This window comes from Ornithorhynchus anatinus, chromosome 2 (assembly GCF_004115215.2).
Source record: "Ornithorhynchus anatinus isolate Pmale09 chromosome 2, mOrnAna1.pri.v4, whole genome shotgun sequence".
In the NCBI taxonomy this organism is placed as follows: Eukaryota; Metazoa; Chordata; class Mammalia; order Monotremata; family Ornithorhynchidae; genus Ornithorhynchus; species Ornithorhynchus anatinus.
This window is the reverse complement of record NC_041729.1, coordinates 23,883,765-23,898,161: the sequence shown is the minus strand read 5'-3', so window position 1 is coordinate 23,898,161 and position 14,397 is coordinate 23,883,765. Positions and strand designations below refer to the sequence as shown.

General features: G+C 49.4%; 1 protein-coding gene across 1 annotated transcript; it reads right to left on the bottom strand.

Annotated features, from left to right (window-relative positions):
* Positions 1–954: 954 nt before the first annotated feature.
* On the bottom strand, positions 955–13,079 carry PIK3IP1 (phosphoinositide-3-kinase interacting protein 1). Its single transcript, XM_029049488.2, has 6 exons — positions 12,879–13,079; positions 11,523–11,627; positions 11,309–11,428; positions 6,835–7,026; positions 6,615–6,693; positions 955–2,697 (listed from the first exon to the last, which is right to left on the bottom strand). Exons 1-6 carry the CDS (start codon positions 12,946–12,948, stop codon positions 2,490–2,492), a joined length of 774 nt encoding a protein of 257 aa, XP_028905321.1. The 5' UTR covers positions 12,949–13,079; the 3' UTR covers positions 955–2,489.
* Between the last annotated feature and the right edge of the window lie 1,318 nt (positions 13,080–14,397).

Genomic DNA, 14,397 nt, shown 5'->3' with positions numbered 1-14,397 from the left:
CACCCCAAACCACCACTCCCTCAGGGAAGCTTGGGGTTTTCTCCCCATTCCTTAGCCCAACCTATGACAACACTCGAGCCCAAAGTGATCCTGAGAAGAAAACAAAAGTCTCTCACAATCAATACTGTTTTTCTGACCCTCTCAGAAAACCCGTGAAACCAGTAAAGCTTAGGAGCGGGCTAGATATGCAACAATGAATGGCTTGTTGTATAAATGCTTTCAGGAACTCTCTTCAGGGTGGCTATTAGGCCACATCTTAGGGAGAGGGGAAGACTGACCCTGCTCGTTCCCAGAGGTCCTGTTTCTCTGCAATCCTCAGCTTTGGGACATCAGTGTGAGTGACGGCTATTTCCCCACTTAGGGGACTGTGTGGCTAATGCACATCAAGGCCATTTTCTAAGTTTTCGAGTACAGGGAGTTGTGTCCTTGAAAACCGGGTTCTAGTAACCATTGATTCAATGGGAAGTAATGGGTGAGTGGGTGGCGGTGGGGTGGTTGGTTCAAGGATAACACCCTGTCTGACATTTTTCTCTATAAATTCTTCTATTGTGTGTATCGCCGGCTGGATGCTTTACATCCTTACCCCTCGCTGTTAGTTTAAGCTGAGAAGTCACAAAAGCACAAAGAGCTCTTCAGCCTAGTAAGGCTGTGGCAGAGGCTCGGAGTAGAGTAGTAGTATGCTTTGAATTTCGTAGACCAACTTGTGGTTTGTATTATACCATAACAGACTCATGTTGTGGGAAGGACATTCCCTAATTCTTCCATCAAGTTATATCCAAACCATGTAATGAAAACACATTCTAGCAGAACTGGATGTATCGTACGCTGTTATGCACTCGCTATAGCCCTCGGACATACACGTGCTTGTAAAAAACAAACCATAACCACTGTGAGCTTAAGGGAACGAAGTGGGTCTGACCTGCCCCCCAAAAAAATTCAAGCCACACCTCCCTCTAGTAGTTTGGAGAACTTATGTATTGGTACAAGTTGAATTGAGAGCAGTTTCTTGTACTCTATTCTCAGATGTTAAAATGAGGCATAGAAAACGTAAAAGTATAAAAAAGTAAAAACCATTAACACTTTTCCATTTTGTGCATCATACATAGCTAGTACAAATGCTGAGTGCCTGGAGAGACCTGATCCTTTAAAAAGTCCTCCATGAACAGCATGGGGATAGAAAAACTTAATTCTATGATGTCCTCCCTTTTCGTGTGGAGCTGCATGGAGTTCCCAGGGGGAGGTAGTCAGATTGTACAGGACCATGTAGGGAAAGGAGGGGGAAGAGACCATCTCTCCCCCCCACCAGTACAGTAATGGCGTGAAAGTTTTTTTGGCAGCTCTACTGAATTCTCCTAGTTGAAGCAGGGGAGGATGGGTCATGACCCCAGTAATTGGTGAATAATCTGGCTCTAGGCCACAGTGTCACTTGGTTTTCAGAGGTGGCCTGAAGTGGAGAGTACAGAGGCAAGCAATAGAGAACTCTTGTTTCAGCAGAAGCCCCTTGCTGCTCCTCCCAGCTTCTAAGTTAACCCAACTTAAGTTCCCTGCTCTAGCTCAACTTTCAGAATTATAACAATTTGGGAAAGTCTAAGGCATTTGGGAATGAAGTTAATACTGGCTATTTCTCTGGCCGATTTACATTGCTAAATGAAGAAATATTAGGGGCTCTCCACTTTCTCCGTCATTTCAAATCAAATCTCCAGAGGATGTCTGAGCGTGGGAGAGAGGCTCTCTGGCCCTTTCTGCCTGTTCTCTTTAGGCAGGAAATGGCAGCCATCCTGACCCCTTAATCCACTAACTGTCCGGGAACCACGTTCCCTCTACCTCCCACTGAAATGGGAAGCCAGCTTGAGCCCTGTGTTAATTTAGCACCTTATTCCAATCACTTTGGAAGAGATTTTATCTTTTTCCGTGGAAGTCGAGGGAGCTAAGAGCTGTCCCCTCGCTTTTAGCCACTCCACACAAACCGATTCCCCGTCCTTGCGTGGCCATAGGAAAAAAGCTACATTCAAAGTCGCCCTCTCTCTCTTGACCCGATGCGAAGCTCCTGCTTACCTCTGGCCTCTGTATGTGGGCTGAAATACAAAGAACAACGTGGGCCGACCCAACAGGAAGGAGGGTGTGGGGATCCCCTTGGCTGACAAGACACATGGGGAGCGCTGAGAGCCCACTCTTATTCATTAGGAAAGTAAGGAAACTGATCTCAGTTCCCCGGGGGCGGGGGCCAGGGAAAAGCCTCCACGGAGGGCTTCTGAGGCAGCCTCCATCCATGGGTGACGTCCTGTACCCAAGAGATGAAGGACCAATTTTAGGTGATCCTAATAATTTGCGGAAGCAGGGAGCCTCGACTAGCATGTGTCCTAGTTCTGTCTCTCATTCACCCCCATAAAAAATACCGTAACAAAAGACAGGGGACACCCTCAGCCTTGAGAGGGCGGACCTGCTCTAGATCCAACGTTGTTATGGGCTCCTCCCCATCGCCTGGCAGCTCAGGCTCCAGGGGTGCCAGCCTGGCCCATGAGAGGGGCATTGCCCTCACGTACGTCCTCCACGGGGGTTGGGTTGGTGTGGATCACGACGGTCATCTCATCCACAATTTCACAGGATGGGTTGGTGAAGGCCGACAGGGGCAGGGTGATGCGTTGCATTTCCCGCTCAAACATCCTCTGCTCGTGCTGCTCTTTCAAGTCCTTCCCCCTTTGTGGAGAAAGGAAAACCACACACAGCCCAGTAAGCCCACGTCCCTTCGGGGAAGCTGTGTGCTTCCCATCCCATTGCATGAGCATTCGACTGCCCTATCTCAAACACATGGGTGCATTTTATAGGCTCTCCCTACCCCAATCCAGGGCCATCACTGAGTTTTGGCAAACTAACTAGCCATCGCAAAAAGTTGTGCCAGATGAGGGGCTTATACTCCCTCCACCTGCTACTCCTGGTCGAATTACAACTTGATGAATATAATAATAATTCTGGCATTTAAGTGCTTGCTATGTACCAGGCACTGTACTAAGGAAGGGTGGATACAAGCAAATTGGGTTGGACACAGTTGCTGTCCCAAGTGGGGCTCAGCCTCAATCCCCATTTTACAGATGAGGTAACTGAGGCACAGAGAAGTGCTTTGTCCAAGATCACACAGCAGACACATGGCTGAGCAGGGATTAGAACCCCTGACCTGACTCCCAGGCCCATGCTCTATCCACCACTCCATGCTACTTTCCATTTTGGGAATATCTTGGGCCAGGGTGGTCCCAAAGTAGACCCCTGCCTCGCAGCTTCTCTCCAAGAGGGAGGACAATAATAATGACAATAGCAATAATGATATTTGTTAAGCACTTACTGTGTGCCAGGCACGGTTCTACGCGCTGGGGTTGGTACAAGATAATCGGGTTGGACACAGTCCCTGTCCCACATAGGGTTTACAGTCTTAATCCCTATTGTGCAGATGAGGGAACTGAGGCACAGAGAAGTGAAGTGACTTGCCCAAGTTCACAGAGCAGACAAGTGGTTTAGCCACGATTGGAACCCATGCCCGTACTCTCTCCACTAGGCCACACTGTTTCTCAAGGAGAGGTGCAATGGGGAGAGGATAGATAGTGGCAGGTCCAGGCAGGAGGCCCCTTGCAGCTCTTCAGTGACTCAGGAATGTGTGAGATGGGAAGGAGTCACAGTTATTTTAAAGTTCAGATTGGTTCATCAGCAAAGATTATTCTATCAGTATCTTGCCACCGTCGGGGTGCCACAGTCGAGGAGAAAGCAGACCCCAATTGGACGGGCACTGACATTTAGTTACAGGGATAACACACTTGTGACTGGCAAGGGCAGTGCCCAGCTAACCAGAATCTCAAGGTAAGGACCTTCCAGGAAGGGCCTGTTGCACTCGGGGAATAATAATAATGTTGGTATTTGTTAAGCGCTTACTAGGTGCAGAGCACTGTTCTAATTGCTGGGGTAGATTCAGGGTAATCAGGTTGTCCCACGTGGGGCTCACAGTCTTAATCCCCATTTTACAGATGAGGTAACTGAGGCACAGAGAAGTGAAGTGACTTGCCCACAGTCACACACCTGACAAGTGGCAGAGTCGGCATTCGAACCCATGACCTCTGACTCCCAAGCCCGTGCTGTTTCCACTGAGCCACGCTGCTTCTCTGGGAAGCAGTGGAAGTTATTCAGCCTAATATTGATAAAGCGACAGTCCTCTGGACAAAATGGTGTGAGCAACGTCTAAAGGTGGGGTCATAATGATGACCTATTGAAATAATATAGTCTTTAGGAAGAATGGAAGCGCTTAGAACAGCGCTTTGCACAAAGCGCTTAACAAATACCATCATTATTAGAAAAGCTAGGGTCATGGAGAATGGAAGTAGCCGAGCAGAGAAAATGATGCCTCAACTACAATTTGACCCCAGCTTTAACCATTAATCCACACACATCCCCTTCCCACAGCCTGGCTCCTGAGTCAGTAAGGTTTTGCACTGCAGCCAAGGAGAAACAAGCATCTTATTCACAAACTGTGGTCTCCGCTGAAGAAGTGGAGTGGTGTGGACTTACAATTTTTTCTTTGATTCGGCAGAGAATAAATGTTCTGGGGCACGGTTCTCCTGAGGAGTCTCCAGCGACTCCTGAGGGATGGATTTTTACCAGCATCAGTCTCTCCTAGACCACAATGCTCTAATTCAAAACACACTACCTGCCACCTTTCCTTTGGGCTTTGAGTCTTAAAAGAAAGTTTAAGATCTACCCCCACCCTATAGGTTAATGGAGAGCTGGGTCCTGCCAGCCAAAGCAGTGTCTCCACTTGACTGGGTTCAAGACTGCAGGAATTTAATCCCAGACTTTTGCTAGGAGATGAGAAGATCAAGCCTGGCAGCAAGGAAGGCAGGTGGAAGAAGTAGGCAAACAAATTTAGGTACTGAAAAAGGTTTCATACAGAAGAACCTGTTGCAAATCTCTTGAGTCTTCCTGGGCTTAAGTGGGCTCCCTCAGGGAAGCAGCATGGCATAGTGGATAGAGCATGGGCCTGGGAGTCAGCAGGTCATGGGTTCTAATCCCAGCTCTGCCACTTGTCTGCTTGGGCAAGTCACTTCACTGTGCCTCAGTTCCCTCATCTGTAAAAATGGGGATTGAGCCCCATGTGGGACAGGGACTGTGTCCAACCCGATTTGTTTGTATCCACCTCAGCACTTAGAACAGTGCCTGGCACAAAGTAATTGCTTAACAAATACCATTACTATTATATAGGAGTAAAACTTTCCTCATAAAAACTGCCTTCTGACTCTTGTTTCCCATTCTGAGATTTAGAAATAAGTTTCTTAACTCTTGCAGGACTATGGTCCATTGATTAATGAGGGAAGAGAAGATGGAAGGGGAGGTTTGAATTCTGGTTTCAGGATGACCCAATAAGTCATCCAGGTGGACAGGTAATATCACTCATTCACAAAATGAGAAAATAAGATATAGATGTGGAGTGATTTCTTCTGAAGCAAAACTGGAATTAGGACTCGGGCATTCAGAATTTGGAGCTCAGATTAGAATTAGGCAGGGAATGTGTCTGCTTATTGTACTCTCCCAAGAGCTTAGTACAGTGCTCTGCACACAATAAGTGCTCAATAAATACAACTGAATTAATTAATTCCAGTTCCAAAACATCTTCATGCTTGAAAGCTGTTAATCATTTTTGCTCTAGATTTCCTTCTGATTTTTAAAAAGGCCAAGGCAAGAAAAATATTATAAGATCTAAGCATTAAAGAATTTGGTTTGACTATGAAAGGCAAGGCCAGAAAAGGCAGAACGACTTCTTGTGAAACTCTGAAAGGGCAAAGCAAGCAGGTAGCTTGTGGGCCTTACAATTATAATTCCTGGGACCAGCATTTCTTAGAACAAGTTTGTCTTCTTTAAAACTGTTTCTGCCAACTGAGGGTCCCCATGAGAGATAAGGGCAGGGATTGTTTCCCTGAAATCATGAAAGCACATAAGAAAGGAATGACAAACCTGCTGTAAATAAGCACTGAGAAATGCAGGCCGACTAGAAACCCTCACCAAAGGTGCAGAATGGTCTTCAGGTCCAGTGCAAAGAAATGATGGAAACGCCAGAGTCTAAGTAAATCAAACCTCAACTGGAAAAAGCCTTGGAACTGGATTTTCGTAGGGGAGGCTCAATATCCCAAATTCTTTTGACAATTTTTACAAATCTGTGCATATCTCCTCCTCTATACTCAGCTTGTAGTGGGCAGGCAATGTGTCTATCAACTCTTGTATTATTCATTCATTCATTCATTAAATCTTATTTATTAAGTACTTGCTCTGTGCAGAGCACTGTACTAAGCACTTGGGAAAGTACAATGCAACAATAAACGGTGACATCCCCGCCCTCTTCCCAGATCTTAGGACAGATAATCAGCAAAGAGTAAGCTTTGGTAAACACCACTGATGACGGTACTCCCTAGAGCCCAGGCTAAATTCTTGCAAGGTAAGTTGTTCAGCCGCCTAAGGGAAGAGTTACAAACTCCTCTAAAAGCTTTGAGCATTTTATAACTGAATGAATACTTTTTCCCTAAATTCCCTCCAACTCTCCAGCTGTCTCTTGGGGGTCTGAGAGGGGAGAGTGAGATACTGACCTTTTGTAGATATACCCCAGGACGATGCCAGCCCCAATGGCAATGATGATGACTATCATGGAGACACCCAGCACGGATCCTGTCAGAGGAAAGAGCAAGGGACATATTAATCTCAGGTCGATATCTAAGACATCTAAAAGTGACTCTGCCTTGAAGAAATCCTTGGGAAGGATGGGGATGAGGAGTGGAAAGGGCAGGGGGAGATATATCTAGGCCATACCTAGAGTCCCCAAGTCCTTCTTTTCTTTGGGGTTCATCCTCACTCTCTGGCTGATCCCAATAACGGACTGTACTGCTGCCGCCTCACTCCCGGAAGGTAAGGAGCTTGCAGGGGCAAAGACCTGGATATCATCCTTGGCTTCCTGTGACCGCTCTGCTTCAGGAGTTCGTGGCAAAGGTTCCAGGGAAGGTGCTTCAGGAGAAAAGGAGGAAAAACTGGATTGGAAGAAATGTTCTGGATTTCATAGACACGTGAGTTGGAGGAAGTTCTCCCAGAGTCTTGGGATCCACCCCACTCTATCCAGACAAGACTGTCAGGCATCAATGACCCTTTCCCAGAACATGGCACTGGGAGGGGTGGGGGTGGGAGTGGGGGAGTCCCGCCAGGACCTTAGATAATGTTGTATTTGTTAAATCCTTGCTATGTGTCAAGCACTGTTCTAAGTGCTGGGGAAGATAAAGTTAATCAGGTTGGACACAGTCCCTATCTCACATGGGGCTCACAGTCTTAATCCCCATTTTTCAGTTGAAGTAACTGAGGCCCAGAGAAGTTAAGGGACTTGCTCAAGGTCACACGGCAGACGTGTGGCGGAGCGGGGATTAGAACCCAGGTTCTTCTGGCTCCGAGACCCTTGCTCTATCCACTAAGCCATGCCGATATCAACGACCCTTCCCCAGAACATGACATCGGGGGACCCACCAGGATTTAAGATGCCACCACCTTCATGGAAATGCTGCCTCCCTAGAATGATAACAAACTCAACGGGTAAGAAAAGTTCAGGGCCCAGATATGATCTCAGGAATGGAGAGAACCTAATCTGGGCCTCGCCAACTCTGAGACCTGTTTTCCCCAAACTCCGCAGACTCCCCCCTCTGCCAATCCCACGAGGTTGGCTGCCCATGGGATCAGGTGGGTGGAAAAGATTGCTCAGCCTGGACAGTCAGATGCCCAGTACAAGGCCAAGCACTCAATCAGCTTGCCCCCTCCTACCTCACCTCGCTATTCTCCTACTCTAACCCGGCCCAAACTCTTCGCTCCTCTAACACTAACTTTCTCACTGCACCTCTAGCTCATCTATGTCACCACCAACTTCTCGCCCACATCCTGCCTCTAACCTGGAACGCCCTCCCTCCTCAGATCTAATAATGACCCCCCACCCCCACTATCAAAGGCTTATTGAAGGCAAATCTCCTCCAAGAAGCCTTCCTGGACTACGCCCTCATTTCCTCTTCTCCCGCTCCCTTCTGTGTCGCCCTGACTTCCTCTCTTTACTCGTCTCCCTCTTCTAGCCCCACAACACTTATGTACATATCTAGACTGTAAGATCGTTGTAGGCAGGGGATGTGGCTGTTGCTGGTGTTATACTATACCCTCCCAAGCTTTCAGTACAGTGCTCTGCACACAGTAAGTGCTCAATAAATACAATTGACTGATGGGCTGAAGGATTTCCTGGGCTGAGTGGAACAGGTAAATAGGCACTTTGGGGGTGGCGATGCGATGCTACTGGGGGTACACCTGACAACCAAGGCTATTACACAGTGCGGTTACTTTTCAAAGAGTAGCTAGAGCCTGGGCCTGAAAGTCAGAAGGTCACAGGTTCTAATTTGGTCTCCGCCACTTATCTGCTGTGTGACCTTGGGCAAGTCACGTCACTTCTCTGGGCTTCAGTTCCCTCATCTGTAAAACGGGGGGTTGAGACTGTGAGCCCCATGCGGGACAGGGAGGTATCCAACCTGATTTATTTGTTGGATACAGAGCCTGGATAGGTGCCACGCACTGGACTGAGCACTCCAGAGCCTGGCACTTAGTAAGCACTCAACAAATAGCAGTATGAGAAGCAGTGTGGCTCAGTGGACCTAGGAGTCAGAGGTCATGAGTTCTAAACCCCGCTCCGCCACCTGTCAGCTGTGTGATTTTTGGCAAGTCTCTTCACTGCTTGGTGCCTCGGTGACCTAATCTATAAAATGGGGAATAAGACTGTGAGCCTCACGTGGGACAACCTGATTACCCTATATCTACCCCAGTGCTTAGAACAGTACTCAGCACATAGTAAGCACTTAACAAATACCAACATAATTATTATTATTATTATTATTAAAATTGGGTTGAAGACTGTGAGCCCCACATGGGCAAACCTGATTACCCTGTATCTCCCCCCAGCACTTACCACAGTACTCAGCACACAGTAAGCGCTTAACAAATACCAACATTATTATTATTATTATTATTAATAAATACCTCAATTATTCTTATTTTCAAATGGGGTAGGGGGGGTGAGGGGGTTGCGTGGAAGCAGCGTGGCTCAGTGGAAAGAGCCCGGGCTTGGGAGTCAGAGGTCAAGGCTAATGGTGGGGGTCTAATCCCAGCTCCTCCTCTTGTCAACTGTGTGACTTGGGGCAAGTCACTTCACTTCTCTGGGCCTCAGCAACCCCATCTGTAAAATGGGGATGAAGACTCTGAGCCCCACATGATCCCCTTGTATCCACCCCCACCACCCCCAGCGCTTAGAACAGAGCTTTGCACATAGTAACAATAATAATAATAATGAATGTATTTGTTAAGCGCTTACTATGTACAAAGCACTGTTCTAAGCGCTGGGGGGAATACAAGGTGATCAGGTGGTCCCACGTGGGGCTCGCAGTCTTATCCCAGCTTCGCCACTTGCCAGCTCTGTGACTGTGGGCAAGTCACTTAACTTCTCTGTGCTTCAGTTACCTCATCTGTAGAATAGGGATTAAGACTGTGAGGCTCACGTGGGACAACCTGATTAGCCTGTATCTACCCCAGTGCTTAGGACAGTGCTCTGCACATAGTAAGCACTTAACAAATACCAACATTATTATTATTAACCCCCATTTTACAGATGAGGTAACTGAGGCCCCGAGAAGCGAAGTGATTTGCCCCAAGTCACACAGCTGACAAGAGGAGGAGCCGGGATTAGACCCCCACCACTTCTGACTCCCAAGCCCGGACTCTTTCCACTGAGCCCCGCTGCTTCTCGAGCACATAGTAAGCGCTTAACAAATATCATCATCATCATTATTAGAGCAGCAGCGTGGCCCAGTGGAAAGAGCCCGGGCTGGGCACTCAGAGGTCATGGGTTCAAATCCCAGCTCCGCCACTTGTCAGCTGTGGGCCAGTCACTTCACTTCTCTGGGCCTCAGTTCCCCCAAAGTAAAAAGGGGAGGAAGACTGTGAGCCCTACATGGGACTACCTGATGACCTTGTATCCTTCCTGGCGCTTAGAACAGTGCTTTGCACAGAGTAAGCGCTTAACAGATGCCATCATTATTAAGGAAAGAAAGAGGTCAAGGAAGCAATGTCGGAAAGAGCCCGGGTTTGGGAGTCAGAGGTCATGAGTTCGAATCCAGGCTCTGCCACTTGTCAGCTGTGTGACCGTGGGCAAGTCACTTCACTTCTCTGGGCCTCAGTTACCTCATCTGTAAAATGGGGATGATGACCCTGGATCTCCCCCAGCGCTTAGAACAGTGCTCGGCCCATAGTAAGCGCTTAACAAATACCAACATTATTACTCAGTGACCTCATCTGTAAAATGGCGATTAACTGTGAGCCTCATGTGGGACAACCTGATGACCCTGGATCACCCCCAGCGCTTAGAACAGTACTCGGCCCATAGTAAGCGCTTAACAAATACCAACATTATTACTCAGTGACCTCATCTGTAAAATGGCGATTAACTGTGAGCCTCATGTGGGACAACCTGATGACCCTGGATCTCCCCCAGCGCTTAGAACAGTGCTCGGCCCATAGTAAGCGCTTAACAAATACCAACATTATTACTCAGTGACCTCATCTGTAAAATGGGGATTAAGTGTGAGCCTCACGTGGGACAACCTGATGACCCTGGATCTCCCCCAGCACTTAGAACAGTGCTCGGCCCATAGTAAGCGCTTAACAAATACCAACATTATTACTCAGTGACCTCATCTGTAAAATGGGGATTAAGTGTGAGCCTCACGTGGGACAACCTGATGACCCTGGATCACCCCCAGCGCTTAGAACAGTGCTCGGCCCATAGTAAGCGCTTAACAAATACCAACATTATTACTCAGTGACCTCATCTGTAAAATAGAGATTAACTGTGAGCCTCACGTGGGACAACCTGATGACCCTGCATCTCCCCCAGCGCTTAGAACAGTGCTGTGCACATAGTAAGCGCTTCACAAATACCAACATTATTATTATTATTATTAAAGAGGGTGCGTCCAGTGCGGCCTCGCGGGAGAGACTTGTTGACAAGAGGCTCCCGAAGGGTGACATCACTCGGTTTCCCCGCGGACCAATGGGATGTCGGCCCCGCGGCCTTGGAGACAGGATTGACCAATGGCGGAGAAGGGGGCGGGGCCTGTCGCTATGGCCACGCCCCCTCCCCGCCTCCCCTGCGGTCCCCGGGTTGGCGCCGCCTAGAGGCGGCTGCGGGTAGGGCGCCGGGCCCCGGGCCCCAGGACCGGACCTGGGCAGAGGCGGGGGTCGCAGGTCCTCTTCTCCGGGGCTCCGGCCTCGCCGCTCACGTAGCACCAGGGACCCCCCTTGGCCCCGTCTGGATTCCGGCAGTAGTTGTGGTCCTCGGCGGCTGCGGGAGAAAAAGCGAGGATGGAGCAGGGGGGCTGGGAGGGATGGATGGGGAGGATGGATGGGGAGCCAGGGGGACCTTTTGCATCACTCACCGGCGGGGGGTTGACCCCTGCGGCTCTGCGCTTCTCGCCAGTTGAGGCACAGCAGCCCCGGGGCGGGAGAGGACTGGGAGAGGACCCCGTTGGCCCAGGAACAGCCTGCGGAAAAGGAAGGGCGCTGAATGGAGGGGAGTCGCCCCCAGCGTTTAGCGCAGCGTTTGGCCCCTCTGGACCGTGAGCTCGGCGTGGGCAGGGGAGGCGCCTGGTGGGCTGCTGAGCCCTCCCGAGAGCTGGGTAGGATGCTTGGCTCCATAAATACGGTGGGTGATCATTCAATCGTATGGATTGAGCGCTTACTCTGTGCAGAGCACTGGACTAAGCGCTTGGAATGGACAATTCGGCGACAGAGTCCATCCCTGCCCAACGGCGGGCTCACGGTCTAATCGGGGAAGAGAAAGCAAAACAGAACAAAACAAAAACAAGACAACATTATCACGGTAAATAGAATCAAGGGACGGGGGGGGGGGGGGGAGAACATCTCATTAACAGAATAAATAAGGTAATAAACAATATATATATTTGGGGATCATCTTAGCAGGCGTTGAATAAATACCAGGGGCATTCATGATGACCATCGACACAGTAGCCCCCTGAAGGGGGGAGGGTGAGAGAGGAAGAGGAGGAAAAGGAGGAGGAAGAGGGGGGTAAGTGTCCCCATTATGTTCTGGTACAGGGGGGTCCCTAAGGAGGAGGGGAGGGGGCGGGCGTCGCACCCCCAAAACCTCGTGCCGCTCCAGCGACTCCTTCCCAAAGTATCCTGAACGAGATCCCACCTTCACCCCCGGGGTTCTTCACTGGGAGGCACAGTGCTTGGCAGATAGTGCGCGCTTAACAAGTACCGTCATTAGCGTTATTATCTCCTCCCCCACCCCCATCCCGTCGAAGTCCCCAGTAAATAGGGAAAAGGGAGAGGGGAGCAACAATTGTCCAACGACCCTCCGTTCTGCAAGGATAGAGGACTGTCAACTCTCGCCTGGCCGCCTTTCTGATCTTTGTACGCGGGAGAGGGGGGAAAAACGGAATTGGCATAAAGACAGAAGTCTGGGGAGGATGCCCCAAGATGCCTGAACCTCTGATCCACCAGCAAAATACATATATACGCAGATATACGCACACACGGATATATAATGACATGCCTTTGTTGCCAATAATAAAGATGGAGCTGTGTGTCCCCAACAGGAAGAAAAAGAAAATCAAAAACACCCCAAACCCTCTGCATGGGCAGCAGAACGGCTTGTCCCCCAAGCCTTCTGCTGCCCAACTTGGCCACTCTGAAAAGAGGGAAATTAAGTAGTTGTCTCTGTACCGCTCCGTTGGGTGGCCGTAAAAAGGAAAGATGTAAAATCTCACCTTGGGAGCCATAGGTTGCAGCTGGGAACAGGCTGCCCAGCAGAAGGGTCGGTACCCAGGCCCACCCCATCCTCGCCTGGCTTTCTGTCCGGCGCCACGATGCAGGTGGGGATGGGGTTGGCCTGGGCGGTAGCTCTCTGCCTCTGCCCCGGTTATTCTCTTCTGGTAAACAGCCTCGCTGGAGAAAAGGGAGCTTCCCCCACTCACTGCAGCCTGAGCCTATTGGCAGCTCACCGGCTCCCTCTGGGTCCTAAACCTGCTCCAATCCGCCCTCTTCTAGAGGCCAAAAAGCACTACAACGACCACTAAGCGCCTCGTCCCGGCTAAGTGAAATAATAATGTTGGTATTTGTTAAGCGCTTACTATGTGCAGAGCACCGTTCTAAGCGCTGGGGTAGATACAGGGGAATCAGGTTGTCCCACGTGAGGCTCACAGTCTTCATCCCCATTTTACAGATGAGGTTACTGAGGCACAGAGAAGTCAAGTGACTTGCCCACAGGCACACAGCTGACAAGTGACAGAGCCGGGATTCGAACACCTGACCTCTGACTCCCAAGCCCAGGCTCTTTCCACTGAGCCACGCTGCTTCTCTGGGGAGGGGGTTGGAGCTATGAGAAACTGCCTGGCCTAGTGGCAAGAGCCCGGGTTAGGGGGTCAGAAGGTGTGGGTTCTAAGCCTGGCTCTGCCACTTGTCTGCTGTGGGACCTTGGGCAAGTCACCTCACTTCTCTCTGCCTCAGTTGCCTCACCTGGAAAATGGGGATCGAAACTGTGAGCTCCATGTGGGGCAGGGGTTTATCCCACCTGATTACGTTGTATCTACCCCAGCGCTTAGAACACTGCTTGGCACATAGTAAGTGTTTAATAATGCCATTATTATCACTGTTATTATAAGGTTTCCTGGAGAGTTGTGTTCCCTGTATATTCCGATGCTGGTTGGTTGCAGACAGAATTCTGTCCGAATTGCACTTTCCAAGCGCTTAGTACAGTGCTGTGCACATAGTAAGCGGTCAATAAATACTATTGAATGAATGAATGAATGTCAGCAACCAATCGATCATAGTTATTGAGTGCTTACTCTATTCAGAGCACTGTACTGAGCGCTTGGGAGAGTACAATATAACATTATAACAGAGTTGGTAGACACAATCCCTGCCCACAACGATCTTACAGTCTAGAGGGGGAGACAGACATTAATATGAATAAATTAAGGATATGTGTGTAAGTGCTGTGGGGCGGAGCAAATCAAGGGTGAAGCAGAAGGGAGTGAGAGAAGAGGAAATGAGGGCTTAGTCAGGGAAGAACTCTAGGAGGAGATGCACCTTCAGTAAGACTTTGAAGGTGGGGAGGGTAATTGTTGGATATGAAGAGAGGGGGTGTTCCAGGCCAGAGGCAGGATGTGGGCAAGGGGCCAGAGGTGCGATAGGAGAGATCAAGGAACAGTGAGTAATTTGGCATGAGAAGCAAAGTGGGCTGGATGGGTAATAGTAGAAGAACAGCTAGGTGAAGTAGGAGAGAGC

Excerpts from the sequence above, each read along its gene's own strand:
- PIK3IP1 (XM_029049488.2), bottom strand. The coding sequence starts at position 12,948 with ATGGGGTGGGCCTGGGTACCGACCCTTCTGCTGGGCAGCCTGTTCCCA. Across the intron at positions 11,628-12,878 it reads TGCAACCTATGGCTCCCAAG|GCTGTTCCTGGGCCAACGGG; the intron begins GTGAGATTTTAC and ends CCTTTTCCGCAG. Across the intron at positions 11,429-11,522 it reads CAGGGGTCAACCCCCCGCCG|CCGCCGAGGACCACAACTAC; the intron begins GTGAGTGATGCA and ends TTTCTCCCGCAG.